General features: G+C 39.6%; 1 protein-coding gene across 2 annotated transcripts in view; it reads left to right on the top strand.

Annotated features, from left to right (window-relative positions):
• The window catches only part of DNAH6 (dynein axonemal heavy chain 6), a 259454-nt gene that overhangs the window by 149865 nt on the left and 88462 nt on the right, over positions 1 to 21127 (top strand). For both annotated transcript variants that reach the window (XM_036028222.1, XM_036028224.1), the window contains 7 exons: positions 257 to 488; positions 8894 to 9046; positions 12897 to 13037; positions 16897 to 17139; positions 18818 to 18985; positions 19461 to 19696; positions 20852 to 21113. In XM_036028222.1, coding sequence (XP_035884115.1) covers positions 257 to 488; positions 8894 to 9046; positions 12897 to 13037; positions 16897 to 17139; positions 18818 to 18985; positions 19461 to 19696; positions 20852 to 21113 — 1435 coding nt within the window. The remainder of the gene's footprint in view (positions 1 to 256; positions 489 to 8893; positions 9047 to 12896; positions 13038 to 16896; positions 17140 to 18817; positions 18986 to 19460; positions 19697 to 20851; positions 21114 to 21127) is intronic.

The following is a 21127-nucleotide window of genomic DNA, read 5'->3' on the forward strand; positions in this document are numbered from 1 at the left end:
CACATCTTGAAGAAGGATGAAGAGATTTGCTTTACTCTAAATTTTCATGACCAAGACTAACAGCCTATAGGAAATGGAGGAAAGACAGATATAAGGAAAACCAGCTGGAAACCTCAGGAATTCCCTGCTCTTTCTTGTGGCCTTTTGCTCAGGAATGACACTTGGCTAGCCACCAGCCTTTCCCACTGGGGCAGGCCCTCTGAGAAGCCACATCTGTATACTTGAAATAAACCTTTCTCTGCTTTGCTTCTTGCAGAATTGCCCGCATGATCCGTCAGGAAAGAGGCAATGCCCTGCTTGTTGGAGTAGGAGGCACAGGAAAGCAGTCTCTTACGAGGCTTGCAGCTCATATATGCGGTTACAAATGCATGCAGATTGAACTGAGTCGGGGATATAATTATGATAGTTTTCATGAAGACCTGAGGAAGTTGTACAAACTGGCTGGTGTAGATGACAAGAATATGGTTTTCCTCTTCACGGACACACAGGTACATATTCAGTAACCAAAGTGTAAGAACAAGAATGTATGAGTGTTACAATCATGTATGTGCTTGAATAGTTTGTATAATGCAGTTACCTCTTGTAGCTGTTACCTCTGACAATGAATTTCTTGGATCTTATAGAAGATTTTTATAACACATTTTTATTTATCTTACCAACTATCATGTCCCCCTTTAAATTCTAAGTAAGTGTATATGATCAAAAGTTAAGGGAATGTGAAAGGTTTTAGCTTTTCTTTGAGGGAAAAGATGTAGATAGCAGAAGGTAATAAACTGTTTCTGTAGAGGTAATACAAGAGTAATTTCTTAAGGGCAATCAGTTAGGGAAATAAGATTTACTCAAGAAAAGGAAAAAATAACAGCTATGTTTTAGGGTTAAATTAATTTTAAAATTAAAATAGGATTTATATATGTGTCTATAACAATCATTTTCACTGTTCTTAAATTTGTTCTTTAGTAAAGGATTTTCTATCTTTACTACAGTTGCATATCTTAACATTAAGGAAAAACCTTTATAGAAATTAGCCAAAAAATATAAAAGCAATAGATGTGATGCATAAATATTTTAAAGTTCATTTTACTTCTTAAAACACTATATATGGGATTAAGTACAATCATAAAATGGGAAAAATTTTTAACATCTGTGACATGCAGTGAGTTTATATCTAAATATGTAAATATTTTTTTACAAATGAGAAACAACCCATAGTCAAATGTGTGCCCATAACTGTCTCTGCCCACCACCAGTGCCCACCCTGGTCCCTAGCCACAGGATTTACGGGTGCCACTGAGGACCCCAAATAGCCCTTTCACCCACTGCAGACCTCCTGCAGCGCTAGGTACATATCATTGTTGAAACTACGCACCCCAGTGGCCTGAGCCAAAGAGACATAACACTATCATCCCAGACTCAGTATTACCACACACCCCTACACTTGCCATCCTGTAGTGTACTACTAAACCAGTGGTCACAGCATACCTCAGCATGTCCCTAACTGCAGGTGAAAGTCTTCCTTTACCAAAATCAGTACATAAAATTTGGAAGAGGTGACTGCTTCCTCAAATACACAGACATCTATATAAGGCTACAGAGATCATGAAGACTCAGGAAACATGACTCCACCAAAGGAATAAAGTAAACTTCCAATGACTGGCTGCAAACAAATGGAGATCCACAAACTGCCCTACGAATAATTCAAAATATCCTGAAGATGCTAAGAGAGCTACAAGAGAATACATATAAATGATTCAACAGTATCAGAAAAATAATACTGTAACAAAATTAAAGAGACCAACATCACCAAGGTGGCAATATGAGTTGTTCCCAATTTTACTCCCCCTCACAAAACAACTAACAACTATTCATGGATAAGACACCACTCAGAGAATCCTAAAACAAAAGGGAGGGGCTGAATCACCACCCTACACCACAGAGATTACAAACGCCTGTATTAGAAGTGTAAAAGGAGCAGCTACATGCTGACCTCAATACCCCTCACCTAGCCTGGTGCAGCATCACACCAGTGATGCTCTCCCCTGAGCTTACAGTTCCTCCAGTGGGAAAAGAGAGCCCAAGGTGGATATCCAGGGTATGCTGTATTGTGGAGCACTTCTTGGGAGTCTCACTCCAGACTAACATTATGGGGACCATGGGAATCTACAGGGCTTGACCACTGGAAATGTGATGAGAGGTGGGGGGACTGGCACCTGGCACCAATCAGCACCTGGATCTTGGCAGACTAAGTTCCTACCCACAGAATATAAGTAGTTTCAACCAGCATCTTTGCTCATCTGCAAAGCCAAGATAGTGGCATAGTCTGACAGAGAACTCAGAAGGGCACAGATCTGTCTGACTGGATGTCCTCAAACAAAGAGCCTTTCCATCCCTGGAGCCTACTCTGCATCTCTACTCTTCCCAAGCAGGGGAGCTGAGGCATAGCCTTGCCTACTGCTGAATATAGCTCCCAGCCCTCCCCAACCAGAAAGACTGACTGGAAACCTAGAAAGCTGTGTAGTCCAGTAAGGCTTGAGTGGAGAGTATGGCAGGCTAAGCTAACTGTCCACAGAGAAAAGCCAGTAACACCTTTCAGCCAGGGAATTTGGGATATGGATCAGCTTGAATCAAGACTGCAAACAAAGAGCTCTTCTGGACTTGAAGCCAAAGAAAACTAATAAATCCCCAAAAACAGATCTGTCAGAAAAAGAATTCAAAATAATCATCCTAAAAAAGTTTAATAAACTACAAGAACACACAGACAGGTAAATGAAATTAAGAAAATAATGCTGAACAAAACAAAAAGTTAAATAAAGAAATAAAAACCATAAAAAAAACTAAACAGAAATGCTAGAACTGAAGAATATACTAAATTAACTGACAGGTTCAAGAGAGCTTCAAAAGCAGATTCAACCATGTAGAAGAAAGAATCAGTGACTTATAAGACAGTACATTTGAAATTATCCAGTCAGAGAAGGCAACAAGAAAAAAGACTGAAGAAAGTCTACAGGACTTCTGGGACACAATGAAAAGAAACAATAATATCCATGTTATGGGAATTCCAGAAGAAGAATATAAAGAAAAGAAAAGAGAAAATTTATTTAGAGCAACAATAGCTGAAAGCTTTCCAACCTGGGGAGAAAATGGGCATCTAGATTCGTGAGGCCCAAAGGATTCCAAATAATATGAACCTGAATAGTGTTACACTAAAGCACATTATAATAAATCAGCAAAGACAAATTTATTAAAACAGCAAAAGAAGAGGCAAGTTACACACAAAGTGATCCCAAGAGATGATCAGAGAACTTCTCAACAGAAACTTTTCAGACCGAGAGAATAAGATGATATATTCAGAATGTTGAAAAGAAAAAAACTATTGTCCATGGATTCTATACCCCACAAAGCTGTCTTTCTGAAATGAAGAGTGGTGATAAATACTTTCTCGAACAGAAGCCAAGGAAGTTCATTACCACTTGACTAGCTTACAAGATGCTAAAGGAAATTGTTTGAGTGGAAGTAAAAGGATGCTAGTTAACATTATAAAAACATAAAAAGGTATCCAAAACTCACTGGTGATGGTAAATATAGGGTCAGAGTTAGAATCTGTAATTTGATAATGATGGTGCATATTTCATTTACAATGCTAATTTAAAAGTAAAAATAAATAAACAGTAAAAAATCACCATAACTACAATACACACAATATTTAAAACAAATGTGAATTATAGCATCAATGACCTAACACGTGAGAGGAGGAGAATTAAAAGTGTAGTTTATTAATGTTGTTGAAGTTAAGTTGTTATCAGTTGAAAACAGAGTGTTATAGTTTTAAAATATTTTATGTAAGCCTCATGGTAACCACAAGGGAATGACCTACAGTAATTACACAAAAGAACATGATAAAGAAGTCCAAGCATATGGATATCAGAAGGCATCAAAAGACACAAAAACCAGCAGGATACAAAACAAGAACAATGCATTTACAAAGCATCCAGAAGACAATTAACAGAATAGCAATAGTAGTTCTTATCTCTCAATAATTACTTAAATATAAATGGTTTAAATTCCCTAGTCAATAGACATAGAATGGCTAAGTGGATTAAAAACAGTAACAACAACAACAACAAAAACAAGATTCAAGGTATGCTACCTGCAAGAGACTCACTTTAGCCTTGAAAACACACAAAGACTGAGGGTGAAGGGATAGAAAAGATATTTCAAGTAATGGCATTCAAAAAAAGAAGTAGCTATATTTAGACAAAGTAGTTTTTAAACTAAAAAATGGTTTTAAAAAGTAATTACATGATAAAGGAGTAAATCCATCAAGATGATGTTAAGATACATATTTATACATCCAAAAATGGACCAGTAAAATATATAAATCAAAATTACATAGCTAAAAGAGAAATAAACAGTAATACAGTAATAATTGAGGACTTGAATACCCCACTCTCACAATGGCTAGATTATCCAGAAAGAGAATTAATATGAAAACCACTGATAGATCAAATGGATTTAACACACATTATGCAGAATGTTATGTCCAAAAGGGAAAGAATACACATTCTTTTCAAACGAACATGGAACATTTTATAAGATAGACCATATATCAGGCCAAAAAACAAGTCAGCAAGTTCAAGAAGATTGAAATAATCAAAGTATCTTCTCTAACACAATGGCATAAAACTAAAAACCAATAACAAGAGAAAAACTAAAAAATACATGAATACATGGAAATTAAAAAACATTCTCTTGACCAGCCAATGAATCCAAGAAGAAATTAAGGGGTGATTTAAAAAGTATCTAGGAGATAGAGGCATAGATAAATGCTTTGCCTCCTCATACAACTACAGAAAAATTTAAACTAGACTACAAAACAAGTGTCACCCAGATTCATCAGAAAATTGAGCTGTATGGAAGTCCGACAACAAAGGATTTTAAAAATCCACATTCATCCAGATGGGTAGAAGGGGTGAAGATGTAGAGACACTCAGAGAGGTGGAGAGGCATGAAGATGGGGAATGGCACAGAGAGGCATGGAGACTGAATGGGCAGTCCCACATTCATGTGTGGTAGATAAAAATCAGGAGGGATACCTCAGGAGTGAGGGATCCCAGCCCCTGACCAGACCACCCAGCCCCGGGTTCCAGTGTCAGGAAGATAAATCCTCATGACTTATGACTAAAAAGTGGGGGTTGGGGATTGAGGCGGCAGAAGAAACTGCAGAATTCCAAGGAGACTCCTCTTAAAGGGCCTTTGACAATTTTAGGACTTACACAGACCCACCCACTCTGGGATTCAGCTGCGGGGCCACAGCTGGAAGGGCACCAGTGCCATGCAGGGAAAAAGTGAAGTGACTGGCAAATGGGTGAGTACTGGGAGACAGCTTTATCCCAGGCAGCTCTCAAGAGGCCAGACAGCAGCATTGCGCCCTCTCTAAACCCTCCTGCACACAGAGCCACAGACCAGTGACATGGGTTCCATCCCCACAGTGATTACTTAAGGCTCCACCCCATACAACTTACAGGTGCCTTTTCTATAATAGAACACAATACTAAGAGGGTCAAAGCAGCTGTACCTAATACACAGAGAGGCTGCCAAATGAGGAGACAAAGAAACATGGCCCAAATGATAGAACAGAACAAAACTCCAGAAAAAAAAAAAAACTAAATGGAGATAAGCAATCTATCAGATGCAGAGTTCAAAACACTGGTTATTAGGATGATCAAGGAACTCACTGGGTACTTCAACAGTATAAAAAAGACCCAGGCAGAAATGAAGTGAATTAAAATAAATTCAATGAAATACATAAAAATCTACAGGGAACCAATAGTGGAGGGGATGAAACCAAGAATCAAATCAATTATTTGGAACATAAGGAAGAAAAAAGCATTCAATCAGAACAGCAAAAAGAAAAAAGAATTCAAAGAAACAAGGATAATACAAGGAACCTCTGGTACATCTCCAAATGTACCAACACCCGAGTAATAGGCATGCCATCAAGAGAAGAGCAAAGCCCTGGCTGGCATAGCTCAGTGGATTGAGCACTGGCTGCGAACCAAAGCATCACAGGTTCAATTCCCAGCCAGGGCACATGCCAGGGTTGCAGGCCATGGCCCCCAGCAACCACACATTCATGTTTCTCCCTCTCTCTTTCTCCCTCCCTTCCCTCTCTAAAAATAAATAAATCTTTAAAAAGAGAGAGAAGAAGAGCAAGAAACTGAAAACTTATTTGAAAAAATAATGAAAGAAAATGTCCCTAATTTGGTGAAAGAAATAGACATACAAGTCCAGGAAGCATGGAAAGTCCTAAACAAGTTGGACCCAAAGAGGAACACATCATAAATAAAATGCCAAGGGTTAAAGATAAAGAGAGACTCAAAAGCAGCAAGATAAAAGTAAAGAGTTACTTACAAAGAAGTTCCCATAATACTGTCCCCTGATTTCTCAAAAGAAACTTTGCAAGCTAGAGGGGATTGGTCATAAGTATTCAAAGTAATGAAAAGCAAGGACCTACAACCTAGATTACTCAATCCAGCAAAGCTATCATTTAGAATGGAAGGGCAGATAAAGTGCTTCCCAGACTAGGTAAGACTAAGGGAGTTCATCATCATCACGCCATTATTATATGAAATGTTAAAGGGAAATATATAATAAAAAAAGAAGTTCAAAACTATGAATATTAAAATGGCAAGGAATTCACAACTATCAACAACTAAACCTAAAAAACAAACCAAGCAAACAGAACAGGAACAGAATCATAGATATGGAGATCATGTGGAGGGTTATCAGTGGGGAGGGGGAGGTCATAGAATGAGGGGAAAGATACAGGGAAAAAGAAGCATAAATGGTAGGTACAAAATAGACAGGGGGGTTTTAAGAACAGTACATGAAATGGTGTAGCCAAAGAACTTATATGCATGACTCCTGGACATGAACATATGGGGGATTGCTTGAGGGAATGGGGGTACCAGGTGAGGGGGAACAAAGGGAAAATATTGGGACAACTGTAATAGCATAGGGACAAACAAAATGGAAATAAAATACAGCAAATTTATGGGATGCAGCAAAAACAGTTTTAAGAAGTTTATAGCAATAAACACATATTAAGAAACAAAAAAAATCTCAAATAAACAACCTAACTCAACACTTCAAAGAACTAGAAAAGGAACAAACTGAGCCCTAAGTTAGCAGAAGAAATAAAATAAAGATTAGACTAAAAATAAATAAAATAGAGAGCAGGAAAACAATATAAGATATTAAGCAAACTAAGAGTTGATTCTTTGAAAAGATTAACAAAACTTTGGCTATACTGACGAAAAAAAAAAAAGAGAAGACTCGCGTAAAGAAAAGTATAAATGAGCCCTGATCAGTGTGGCTCATTTGGTTGGGCATCATCCCACAAAGCAAAAGGCTGCCGGTTCAACTAGCAGTCAGAGCACACGCCTAGGCTGGGAGTTCGGCTCCCTGTCAAGGTATTTACAAGAGGCAACCAATCAATGTTTCTCCTTCACATTGATGTTTCTCTCCCACTCTCTCTCCCTCCCTTCCTTTTACCCTAAATTAAATACACACATACATACATGAATGCACAAATATTTTTAAAAGAAAATTATAAATGGAAGAGACATTAAAACTGATACAACAGAAATACAAAAATTAATAAGAAGCTACTATGAACAACTACACAACCAACAAACTAGACAACCTATAGAAATGAAAATGGAAAATTCTTCAAAGTGTACTACCTACCAAGACTAAATCAGGAAGAAATAGAAAATCTGAACATAAAAATTACTAGTAAAGACAGTGAAATAGTGATCAAAAATCTCCCAGTGAAGAAAAGTCTAGGACCAGATGACTTCACTGTTGAATTTTACTGAACATTTATAAAGAAGTAAGACTAATTGGGCCCTGGCTGGTGTATGCTTAGTGGGATGAGTGCAGGCCTGAGAGCCAAAGCATCGCCGGTTTGATTCCCAGTAGGGCACATGCCTGAGTTGCAGGCCATATCCCCAGTATGGGGTGTGCTAGAGGCAACCATACATTGATGTTTCACTCTCTCTCTTTCTCCCTCCCTTCCCCATCTCTCTAAAAATAAATAAATAAATAAAATCTTTTAAAAAAAGTAAGACTAATCATCAGAGGACCACAAATTAAAACCATGATGAGATACCACCTCACACCTGTAAGAATGTCTGTCATCAATAAATCAACAAACAAGTTTTGTCAAGGATATGGAGAAAAGGGAACCCTAGTGCACTGTTGGTGGGAATGCAGACTGGTGCAGCCACTGTGGAAAAAAGTATGGAGTTTCCTCAAAAAAATAAAAAACAGAATTTCCTTATGACCCAGAAATTCCATCTCTGGGAATATATCCAAAGAAACCCAAAACAGTAATTCAAAAGAATATACACGCCCCTATGTTTATTACAGCATTATTTACAATAGCCAGGATTTGGAAGCAGCCTAAGTGCCCATCAGTAGATAAGTGGATAAAAAGCAGTGGTACCTTTACATGATGGAATACTACTGAATTGTTAAAAAGAAGGAAATCTTACCTTTCATGACAGCATGGATAGACCTAACGAGTATTATGCTAAGTGAAATAAGCCAGTCAGAGAAAGACAATTACCATATGATTTCACTTATATGTGGAATCTAATGAACAAAATTAACAACAAAATAGAAAGACTCACAGATACAGAGAACAGACTGACAGCTGTCAGAAGGGAAGGGAGTAGAAGGTTGAGTGGAAAAGGTGAAGGGACTAAGCAAGAAGAAAACACATAGACTCAGATAACACTGTATTGATTACAAGAGGGAAAGAGGGTGGGGTGGGGGAGGTAGAAGAGGGTAAAGGTTAATGAGTTACAATGATCACTGCTTTCTTCTACAGATTGTAGTAGAAGAGTTCCTAGAAGATATAAACAACATCTTGAACTCAGGTGAAGTGCCTAATTTATTTGAAAAGGATGAACTGGAGCAGGTTTTAGCAGCCACCAGACCAAAAGCAAAAGAAGTTGGAATTTCCGAGGGCAATAGGGATGAGGTAAGACATGTGACAATGGCTCTACGGCTTTATAAAACAAAAAGTTCTTGCTTTAGCCTTTTTAAAAAATAGTCCATGAATCTCCTTAGGGAGTCTGTGGATAGAATTTCTTTTTAAATATAATTTATTTCATTTGTAATTCTCGATATTTTATTTCCTGCATTCAAAGCATCAGTTCACCAGACTCCCAGGGAAGTACATGGAAAGCAGAAACCCTACTGCCTCCATGGAGGTCAATAGTCTTGTGCAAACTGGACGGGTTCTCTTAGATTTCTTTAAACACAAATTTATTTCACATGTTCTCAGTGCCCTGCCTCCCTTGCTTAACAGCAAGGTTATGGCACAACTGAAATAGAAATGCATATTCTCTCTCTCTCTCTCTCTCTCAGCATAGCTGCTGTCCACTTCATTCCTCCAACACTGCTCTGGGTTCCATATGTTGTTATTTGTGTTACCCCACTTTTTTTCTTTCCACACCTTCTTTAACTTTATGGCCATTCTTTCTCATGTTTTCTGTGTCCTTTCATGAGAATTTCCTCCACAGCTGGGTCAGGGATTATAGGTACAAACAGCAGGGTCGACTTCAGCTAATAAAAGGAGAAATGGCTTTATTCAAGGCATACAATCATTGGGAAGGCTGAATTCCTTGGAATGCATATGAAATGCACACTGTAGAAGTACATGGTCAAGGAAGCTGCTGGTTCTGCCACACCATTCCTGCTGAGCCAGGAATCCCTAAACCACGCAGCACACTGCTGCTTCAGCTCCAAAGTCATGCACCCTTCACTCCGTCAGGAAGCAGCTGAAATAGGAGCTGTTGGTTTGCAACCTTGGAGTTCCCTGGGGGAAGGGGCGGAATCTGAAATTGGCCCTTGTACACAAAAAGCAAGGAAAGACTGAAGAAAGAGGCAGACCACTCCAGACTGGTAGGTAGTAGGTTTAATAAGAAAGGAAGCTTACATACAAGGCTTTTGTTCTGGGCATCTGCAAGATGAGTAGATCTCCATACCTGCCCACCAGAATCTTAAAAGTTTATATAGAGTTCTTAACTGGTTCCAGTCATGTATATATTTTTTAATTTTCAAATATATTTTATTGATTTCATTGATTTTAAATATATTTATACTATTACAGTTGTCTTATTTCCCCCCTTCATTCCCCTCCACCCTGCACACCCTCTCCCACACACATTCCCCCACTTTAGTTCATGTCCATGTGTCATAAGTTCTTTAGCTTCTACATTTCCCATACTATTCTTGCCCTCCCCCTATCTATTTTCTACCTACCATCTATGCTACTTATTCTCTGTACCTTTTCCCCCTCTCTCCTCCTCCCACTCCCCTGTTCCTAACTCACCATGTGATCTCCATTTCTGTGGTTCTGTTCCTCCTCTAGTTTGTTTATGTTTTTTGTTTTAGGTGTGGTTGTTAATGACTGTGAGTTTGCTGTCATTTTACTGTTCATATTTTTTATCTTCTTTTTCTTAGATAAGTCCCTTTCACATTTCATATAATAAGGGCTTGGTGATGATGAACTCCTTGAACTTGACCTTATCTGAGAAGCACTTTATCTGCCCTTCCATTCTAAATGAAAGCTTTGCTGGATAGAGCAATCTTAGATGTAGGTCCTTGCCTTTCATTACTTGGAGTACTTCTTTCCAGCCCCTTCTTGCCTGTAAGGTCTCTTTTGAGAAATCAGCTGACAGTCTTATGGACACTCCTTTATAGGTAACTCTCTCATTTTGTCTTGCTGCTTTTAAGATTCTCTCCTTATCTTTAATCTTGGGTAATGTGATTATGATGTGCCTTGGTGTGTTCCTCCTTGGGTCCAACTTTTTAGGACTCTGAGCTTCCTGGACTTCCTGGAAGTCTATTTTTTGTTTGTCAGATTGGGAAAGTTCTTCATTATTTATTCAAATAAGTTTTTAATTTCTTGGTCTTCCTCTTCTCCTTCTGGTACCCCTATAATTCAGATGTTGGTACATTTAAAGATGTTCTGGAGGTTCCTAAGCCTCTCCTCATTTTTTTGAATTCTTGTTTTTTCATTCTTTTTTCTTTTTTAAAAAATTTTATTTTAATCGTTGTTCAAGTACAGTTTTCTGTCCTTCAATCCCATCCCTCCCCACCTCCCTCCCATTTCCCCCCCCCCCCAGTTTTTGTCCATGTGTCCTTTATATTTGTTTCTGTAAACCCTTCTTCTTCATTCTTTTCTGATTGGATGTTTCTTTCTTTCTTCTGGTCCACTCCATTGATTTGAGTCCCACTTTCCTTCCCATTACTATTGGTTCCCTGTACATTTTCCTTTATTTCACTTAGCATAGTCTTTGTTTTTTCATCTAATTTGTGACCAAATTCAACCAATTCTGTGAGCATCCTGATTACCAGTGTTTTGAACTGTCCATCTGATAGGTTGGCTCTCTTCGTCACTTGGTTGTAGTTTTTCTGGAACTTTGGTTTGTTCTTTTGTTTGGGCCATTTTTTTTTTTTGTCTTGACACATCTGCTATGTAATGAGGGGGTGGAGCCTTAGGTGTTCACCGGGGTGGGGCAACCCAATTGCTGGGTTGTGATGCTGTATGTGGAGCAGGGGTCCGAGAGGGAACAATGGCTTTGATCCATTCTCTGCCAGATTTCAGTAACTTCCCCTACATCCCCCAAGCAAATTGGGCCCTTCTGGTGTTGTTTCCCATGTTGGTGGGTTTGTGTATGTTCTAGGACCCTGTGGGTCCCTCCAACAAACTCTCCTGTGAGACTGGGAGTTTCTCCTGCTGCCACCTCAACCCCCACAGGTGTTTTCAATCAGTGATTTGAGGCTTTATTTCCCTGAGCTGGGACCCTGGGTTGTGTGGTCTGTCTTACTCTCCAGTTTTGCCTGATTTATCTGCGTGCAAATGTGGGACCGCTGGGTCCACCAGCCACCTTGTGTGCTGCTCCCCTCCACAATCTGCCACCTCGCTGGTTCTGCCTGCTGCCACCCCACATACCCAAGGTCTGCCAGCTCCTGCCTTGCTTGCCCAGGGCCCACCAGCCACCACTCTTTTCTTCCGCAAGACCTCTCTCCGCCTGGCTGCCCGACTCCACCCCTCCTACCAGTCTGGTTGAATATGTCTACTTTAACTCCTTGGTTGTTGGACTTCCAAACAGTTCAATTTTCTGTCAGTACTGATTGTTTTTTGTTTCTAAACTGTTGCTGTCCCTATTTTGGTTGTGCAAAGAGGCACTGTATGTCTACCTACATCTCCATCTTGGCTGGAAGTCTCCCCAGTCATGTATATTGTCCAGATAGGCTCAACAACATGTTGCTCTCTCAAGAATTTGTCCTTGAAATGGCCCCCACCATGGGAACAGTGGGAAGAACATACAATCTAAGGACAAGGGAACAGGTCCAGCTCATGGGTCAACCAGCCATTACATCCTCTCAATGACCTCCTCCAGCAGGCACCACATCTGTAGACAGTGACTCCAGGTCCATGCTACTTCTTCCAGACTCTGCATCTGCAAAAGTTGCTGCCCTACACACTGTCTCTCTCCCCCAATGGTCCTCTACTCCAGAGCAAAATCTTGTACAACTGCTTTTCTTTAATTATTCAAGGGGTCTCCCTAAAAGCACACTGGTGAGGAGGACCTTCATCACATCCAGAACCTTAGGTACAAAGGAGTCTACAAAATGTCATTTCAGTCTGCATTAGAGCAAGGGGTTGAAATGGATGCTAAACAAAATAATTCACACACTTACTTCACAAACATTTTTTAATTGATATTGGTAGACTCAGATGCATTAGCCAACACTTGTTTTCATTGTTGCTTCATTGTTATTTCAAATAGAAAAAAATTATCTTTTTTTTTGGACAGGTGTTTCAATACTTTATTAGCAGAATCCGTCAGAAGCTGCATATTGTTCTCTGCATGAGCCCTGTTGGGGAGGCCTTCCGGTCCCGATGCCGGATGTTCCCATCCCTTGTGAACTGCTGCACCATCGACTGGTTTGTCCAGGTTGGTGACTTCTCAGGATATCTCTTTGAGAAGTTGGACTTGCTTGAGTTTAAAGGAGTAAAATTGCATTAGCTTTAAAGCCTTCTAGGAATTCACTCATATGCAAGGGGTGCAATGAAAATTATCAAACAAAGGCAAAACAGGATTCATAAAGAAAGAGGAGACTAGAGAATTTAGCAATGTAGAAGTTAACAGTGATATTGACAAAAGCTGTTTCAGTGGAATGATGGGAGATAAGGTTTAAAAGAGATGAGGGAAGTGGAATCAGAGACAATGAGTAAAGTAGTGCCCCCTTATTCACAGTGTCACCCCCTTATTTACAATGTCACTTGTCATCCTCCAGAGTTTCAGTTACCTGGGGTCAATCTCAAGCCAAAAATATTAAATGGAAAATTCCAGAAGTGAATAATTTGTAAGTTTGAAATTGCATGCCATTCTAAGTAGCATGATGAAATCTCCCACCACCCTGCTCTGTCCTTCCCAAGAAATGAACATCCCTTTGTCCAGCAAATCCACGCTCTATATGCTCCCCACCCATTAGTCACTTAGTAGCTGTCCCAGTTATCAGATCCACTGTCAAGGTATCACAGTGCTTATGTTCAAGTAACCCTTATTTTACTTAATCATGGCCCCAAAGCACAATATTAGTGATGTTGGCAGTTTGGATATGCCAAAGAGAAGCCATTAAAGTGCTTCCTATAAGTGAAAAGGTATGTATATATAAGAAAAAAAACATAGTATATATAGGGTCCAGTAGTATATATTCGCAGTCATAGGCATCCAAGGAGGTCTTGGAAAGTATCCACCACAGATAAGGAGGGACTACTGCTAGCCCTTTAAGAAGTTTTTTCACAAAGGAAGACCAGGAGGTGGGTAATACCTAGACGGAGTGTGTGTGGTAAAAAGTATTTTTAAGCGAGAAGCACAAAGAGCACATGTGTGTGTGCTGATGGAAATGATCCAGAAAAAAGAAATATATTGATGGTGTAACAGGCAGAGTTAAGCATTGTTAAGCCAATGCCTTTGAGTAGATAAGAAAGGATGGAATCAAGTCATCACTGAAGGAGCTGACATGGGCAGAGAGCATGCACAACTTACCCCAGAGTGACAGGAAGGAGGGCAGAATATATAAGCACAGATGCAGGTAGATGGGAAGATTCAGTTGGTGGGAGTTCACTGAAGTTTGGTTTTCATTAGTGATGTAGGAATCAAGGTCACCAGCTGAGAATGAAGAGGAAAAAGGAAGTGTTAACAGTCTGAGAAAGTAGTATAGGGTGTAAAATACTCAGTAGAGTACATTAGGGATGCATTAGAACACATAGAAGGATTTGTGGGCTGCACTGAGAACCCGCTTGAGCTAGTTGCTATGAATGTAAATTAAGGCCAGTTGGCATGGTTATGTTTTTCTCCAGCCATGCTCAGCTGCAGTCACAGGCATGAGGTAACAGAAAGTTGCATTTGACTAAGATTCAGGTGAGCTCAAAGAAACAATGGAGGAACAAGGGAGTCAAGGTTAGCAGGACAGTGATTATAATAATGATGGACCTGAAGTCCAAATGGCATAATAAACAGAGTGAGCACATGAGGTCCTCATAATATACATGATTTTATTCATGGAACTATCCAAGAGACACCTAGTCATTTACTCGTTAATCGACAAATAATTATTGAACGATTTCTATGTGCCAGACACTGTGCCAAGGACAGCAAGTGCAGACCCAGACCCCCTCTAATGAACACAGTCATTCAGTTCCTTAAACATCATAGACATGACTAGGAGTTAACTAGGTGAAAGAGGGGATAAGGTAAGGAAAATTTCCAGAAATATACAATTTTCTTTTTTCTTTTTAAAATATATTTTATTGATTATGCTTTTACAGTCGTCTCATTTATTCCCATCCTCCCTCTTCTGTCCTCCCACCATCATTCTCCCACCTTAGTTCATGTGCATGGGTCCTACATATAAGTTCTTTGGTGTCTACATTTCCTATCCTATTCTTAACCTCCCCATGTCTATTTTGTACCTACCATTTATGCTTCTTGTTCCCTGTACCTTTTCCCCCATTCTACCCCCAACCCCCTGCCCGCTGATAACCCTCCATGTGATCTCTACTTCTGTGAATCTGTTCCTGCTCTAGTTGTTTGCTTAGTTCATTTGTTTCTGTTTTTGCTTTTTTAGGTTTGGTTGGTTGTTGATAGTTGTGAATTTGTTGTCATTTCACTGTTCATAGTTTTTAACCTTCTTCTTTTTCTTAGATAAGTCCCTTTAACATTTCATATAATAAGGGCTTGGTAATGATGAAGTTCTTTAACTTGACCTTATCTGGGAAGCACTTTATCTGTCCTTCCATTCTAAATGATGGCTTTGCTATATAGAGTAATCTGGGATATAGGTCCTTGCCTTTCATAACATCAAATAGTTCTTTCCAGCCCATTCTTGCCTGCAAGGTTTCTGTTGAAATCAGCTAGTAGTCTTACAGGAATTCCTTTGTAGGTAACTGTGTCCTTTTCTCTTGCTGCTTTTAAGATTCTTTTCTTATCTTTAATCTTGGCTAATGTAATTATGATGTGCCTTGGTGTGTGCTTCCTTGGGTCCAAATTTTTTGGGACTCTCTGAGCTTCCTGAAGTCTATTTCGTTAGCCAGAATGGGGAAGTTCTCCTTCATTATTTTTTTCAAATAAGTTTTCCATTTTTTGCTCTTCCTCTTCTCTGGCACCCCTATGATTTGGATGTTAGAACATTCAAAGTTGTTCTAAAAGTTCCTAAGCCTCTCTTCATTTTTTTGAATTCTTGTTTCTTCATTCTGTTCCACTCAAATGTTTATTTCATCCTTTTGTTCCAAATCATTGAGTTGAGATCCAGTTTCTGTCCTTTCACTGTTGGTTCCTGTACATTTTCCTTCATTTCATTTTTCATAGCCTTCACTTTTTCCTCTATTTTGTGATTGTATTCAACCATTTCTGTGAGCATCCTGATGAATAGTGTTTCGAACTCTGCATCTGATAAGTTGGCTATCTCTTCCTTGCTTAATTCTACTGGGGAGCTTTGATCTGTTCTTTTATTTGGGCCATATATTTTTCATCTCAGCACACCTGTTACACAGGAAGGGGCAGAGACTTAGGTATTCTCCAGGGTGGGGCAACTCACATCTCTGCATTGTGGTGCTGTATGTGGGGGAGGGATCTAAGAGGGAAAAATTCCACTTGCTCAGCTCTCAGCCAGCTTTCAGTCACTTCCTCCACTATCCACCCACAAGCAAATTGGGCCCTTCGGGTGCTGATTCCCAGGTGGGTGGTTTTGTGTACATTCTATGGCCCTGTGGGTCTCTCCAACAAACTCTGTTGTGAGGCTGGGAGTTTCTCTTGCCATCTCAACCCCCATAGGTTTTATCAGTCAGAGGTTTTAAAGATTTCTTTTTCTGCCTCTGCTGGATCCCTGGGTTGCACAGTCAGTCCCACTCCCCAGTTGTTCCTCCTGTTTTATCTGCACACAAATACAGGACCACCTACTCCACCAGCTGCCGCCTCACCCACCCCGGTCCTCCAGCCGCTGCCTTGCCACACATCCTCTCCAGCCTGGCTGCCCATTTCCACCCCTCCTGTCTGGCTGGATAAATGTTTCTTTTTTATCTCCTTCATTGTCAGATTTTCATACAGTTTGATTTTCTGGAAGTTCTGGTTATTTTTTGTTTATAAATTTGTCATTGTTCTTCTTTTGGTTATGGAAGGAGGCAAAGTGTATCTACCTATGCCACCATCTTGGCCAGAAGTTCTCCAGAGATACACATCTTCCTTATTTGTGATATTATATACTATGGAAATGAGGAACAGATTTTCCAAATTGTTTCTTTATTTATAGTGGCCCAGAGAAGCCCTTCTCTCTGTATCAAAGACATTTTTCTCAAATATTGACACTGGAAGTGATGAACTGAAGGAAAAGCTTTCCCTCATGTGTGTGGATGTTCACCTAAGTGTCTCCAATATGGCAGAACGCTATTATACAGAGCTCCGAAGACGGTACTACACCACGCCCACCTCCTACTTGGAGCTCATCAATCTCTACCTGACTATGCTCAGTGAGAAAAGGAAGCAGCTGGTGTCAGTAAGTTTAATATTATCAATAAAAAAACTTTTTTATTGCTTGAACTCAAAACTTTTGCCAGAATGAGTGGAAGATCTGGGTGCTACCTGTGGAAGACCCCTCTATCCTGAAGTTAAGCAGAAAACTAGTCATATCTGCTGTATTTAATAAGAAGGGAAACTTTCGTTAAGCAATAGAGATGGGGTTTTGGTAGTCCAATGAGCCCATTTTTCCCATGAAGAGCAAAGGCCTCAGTGTCAGGCAGACTATGTAAACTTATGCTCTGCCTCTTCCTATATTGAGCACATTTTATAAATTCTAGTCTTAGTAGACAATCAGGTTAAAAAAATCTATATCTACCTATAAGGTTCTTGTGGAATTTAAATAAGACTGTGAAGTGCTTGGTATATGATCTGGTGCACATGAGATACTCAGAAAATAGTTGATGCCCCCTCACCACCACCATCACCACCACCACCATCATCATCATCAGGCTATTAACATGACCTAAAAATTTTAACACAATAAAAATTGAAGCATTTATCATTTATATATTTTAAATATTTTTCAGTGGATTTTTACCTGGTAAATGTAAAAAGCTTTGACAGATATTTATGAAACCTGACAATTTGAATCAAGCTTTCTGACTCACCTTCAAAAATGTTATTCCTAGGTGCCTTCTCTACCAGATACTACCCCTTTGATCTTAGTTTAAAAAGTTTCCAGCCACTGGGAAGTAGGCTTTAGATCCACCAACCAAAGTGAAGTGCACTGTCTCTCTATGGATTCTCAGCCTGCTCTCCATCCTGAGGAAACAAGTGTTTTAAAAAATGCTTGAGGCTGAAAGAAAGGGTCTATTGAGCCACATGCTAGCTAGAAAAAAGGATCAGGTCCTGGGACATGCAGTCTAAACCACCAGCAGCAGGGCTGGAAGGAGAAAACTGTATGTCCACCGTCCTGGACCTGACAGGGCTCTTTCACACAATGAGTTTGGGGAAGAAAGATGTAAGTTATTTTGAAAGAATTTACATTGGCTATAGATAAAGGGGTTAGAGAAAGGGAATTTGGAAGAATTCTGGGGTAAGTGAATTGTACATGAAGAAGAAGTATTTGATGCTTTTCGGTTGGTTGTGGACAACAGTCCAGAGGGTTCACACATAAGCAAGATATGCTGGTGCCTGGTGGCCAGCTAAATAATCACTGAATAGCCACATAGACATTGAGTAGAAGTTTCAACAGACATTCAGAAATATGAGCAGTCTTTTGTTAGTTAAAATCCATGGCTACTAACTGATTAATTTCCTGTCTCTTCTTCCCACACTCCAGCCTGCTATAATTTAATTTAGGACATCTCAGAATTTTTCTCCTGTCACAGCTCTCAGAACTGTGGCCTCCAGGAATCTGAATTTGTCTCTCATTCACTCAACATGTTACCAGGCTACCACAGAAAATAAAAATAACACAACGTGGATCCTCAGTGAGTGCCCAGGCGGCACGGATCCAGACCTACTGTGGTGAATGTATCACTGCCATTTCCTAGAGTTTTGTTACCCGAAGATTTCTTTACATTGGCAATTTTAAGTATTACAAACTAACATGCCAGTTCTGCAGCTGTAAAATTATACTACATGAGTAAGAGATGCCAGTAAACTTACAGTTTATGATACTTATTGTAATAAATATTTTCATTGTCTTCTAGGCCCGTGACCGGGTAAAGAATGGTCTCACCAGGCTACTGGAAACAAACGTACTAGTAGATAAAATGAAATCAGATCTTTCAGCTTTAGAACCTGTCCTTTTAATAAAATCACAAGATGTTGAAGCCCTGATGGAAAAATTGGCAGTGGATCAAGAGAATGCGGATCAGGTACACTGAGTAACCTGACATTGTGGGTGAGAAAGCTTTGGTCACCAACTGATCACTTATAAACAAAGACAAATGATTGAACTTTTTAGTTTTTTATGTCTTTAAAGTAACTGATAAAGTTAGCAATGCTTTGAAGCTGTAAACAATCTCCCTCCCATAAATCAGTCTTGATTCTCTCTCTGAAAATGAGTGAACCCAAAGAGTTGTACAGACAGAGTTGTGAGAAAAGTACAACAATATAAAGTACCTATTCTTCTCCTAGAAGGAACTGCTTATTCTAATAACTTTTTCTCCATTATTGTATCAATGTAGCATGAGACAGACATAGGAGAGGGTAAAATCCTGCAGAGCTAATCCTCTTTCATTGTTGGTCTAATCCAGAGGTACAAATATGACTACATTATTAATGGCTTTGTTTTTAAGAATTGAAATGCAAATATTGAGACCCCTTAAGCAGTCATGTTTCCATGGTTAGGTCCGTAGCATTGTGCAAGAAGATGAAGCAATGGCAAAAGTGAAGGCTGAAGAAACCCAAGCAATAGCTGATGATGCTCAGAGAGACCTTGATGAAGCTCTACCTGCACTTGATGCTGCCAATAAAGCTCTGGATTCCTTAGATAAAGCAGATATATCTGAAATCAGAGTTTTCACAAAGCCCCCAGATCTGGTCATGACTGTTATGGAAGCAATTTCCATTCTCTTGAATGCCAAGTGAGTAATTCAGCATCATCTGTTGCCAAAACACCTAGCGGAATTTCTTTGCTGTTTTTCTCAGTTTTTATTCTCTTCTCTACCCTCTCATTGATTTGGTCAGTCATTCAACAAATTGACTCAACAAGCATTTTTTTTGAACATCTGTTTTGTGCTAGATGATAGCAGGTATAAAGTTCCTCCCTACAAGGTACAGTTAGTCTACTGGGGAGACAGACATGAAAATTTTTAATTTCACGACATGAGAAAGTTGTGTAGTATTAGGAATCTGAGATAAGAGTGCCCCAGGGAGATGTGAGTGGGTGTTTTGAGAGATGATGCTCAAGTGGAGAGTGGGACTGTGGGGACAGCCCAGGGACCTTTGAAGCTCATGGGCCGGGCTGGGCTGGGCAGGAGGGCAGTGACTACGTCATGAAAGGTCTAAGCAGTTCAGACTTCATCTTGGAGATTCTTGAAGATAGTAGTTTTCAAACTTTCTTTAGTAATACAATCTTTTTTCCCACTAAAAATTATTTTATAGGAAACTATTCTATGTAAAACTGATCAAAGCAAGGGAGGAGGGCCCAGAGCACCCTCAAGCCAGGCCTCCCTACTGGCCCTCTGGTCAGCTCCTTAGTGGGGCCTGGGAGCTCTGCAGAGCGCAGAGGGAGAGCCCTAAGGGAGAGCCCTGCCTCTGGGGGCTGAGAACCATGGAGCATTTTCAACATAACTGGATTTTCACTGATAAAGACCAAGTTGGCAAAAGTTCACAGGAGGTGAGGTTAACTGAGGGACAGAAAAATAGTTAGAAGATGATTGTGGTGTCCTGGCAGGAGATTAATAATCTAAACTAAGGAAGACTCGGTTAAAATATGAGTGCCTGGAGCATTTTAAAAATAAAATTATTATTTCTGTAATAGCTTACATTTCTAAAACTATGGTTTTATAATTCTTTCTCTCTCAAAACTGGGTAGTATAAGACATTAGTTAGCTAATTACCTGTCTGCCCATAAACTGTGGTGTGCATAACTACCAACTGCTGGGCTTATAGTATTAAGATTAAAACTACCCACTTATTGGGATAATATCATAATGTCATTAAAGTAATATATTATTTTTGTCCTCATATTACTTTACTACAGTGCTACTTACTAACTTACCATGTCTGTCTTTCAGGCCTGATTGGCCAACAGCAAAGCAACTTCTTGGTGACTCTAACTTCCTAAGGAGACTTTTAGAATATGATAAGGAAAATATAAAGCCTCAAATATTGGCAAAGCTTCAAAAGTACATTAATAATCCTGATTTTGTGCCTGAAAAAGTAGAGAAAGTGTCCAAAGCATGTAAATCCATGTGCATGTGGGTGAGAGCCATGGATCTGTACTCTCGGGTACTCAAAGAAGTTGAACCAAAGAGACAAAAACTCCATGCTGCACAGGTGAGTATCTGTGT

The sequence above is a fragment of the Phyllostomus discolor genome, chromosome 6 (genome assembly GCF_004126475.2).
Source record: "Phyllostomus discolor isolate MPI-MPIP mPhyDis1 chromosome 6, mPhyDis1.pri.v3, whole genome shotgun sequence".
In the NCBI taxonomy this organism is placed as follows: Eukaryota; Metazoa; Chordata; class Mammalia; order Chiroptera; family Phyllostomidae; genus Phyllostomus; species Phyllostomus discolor.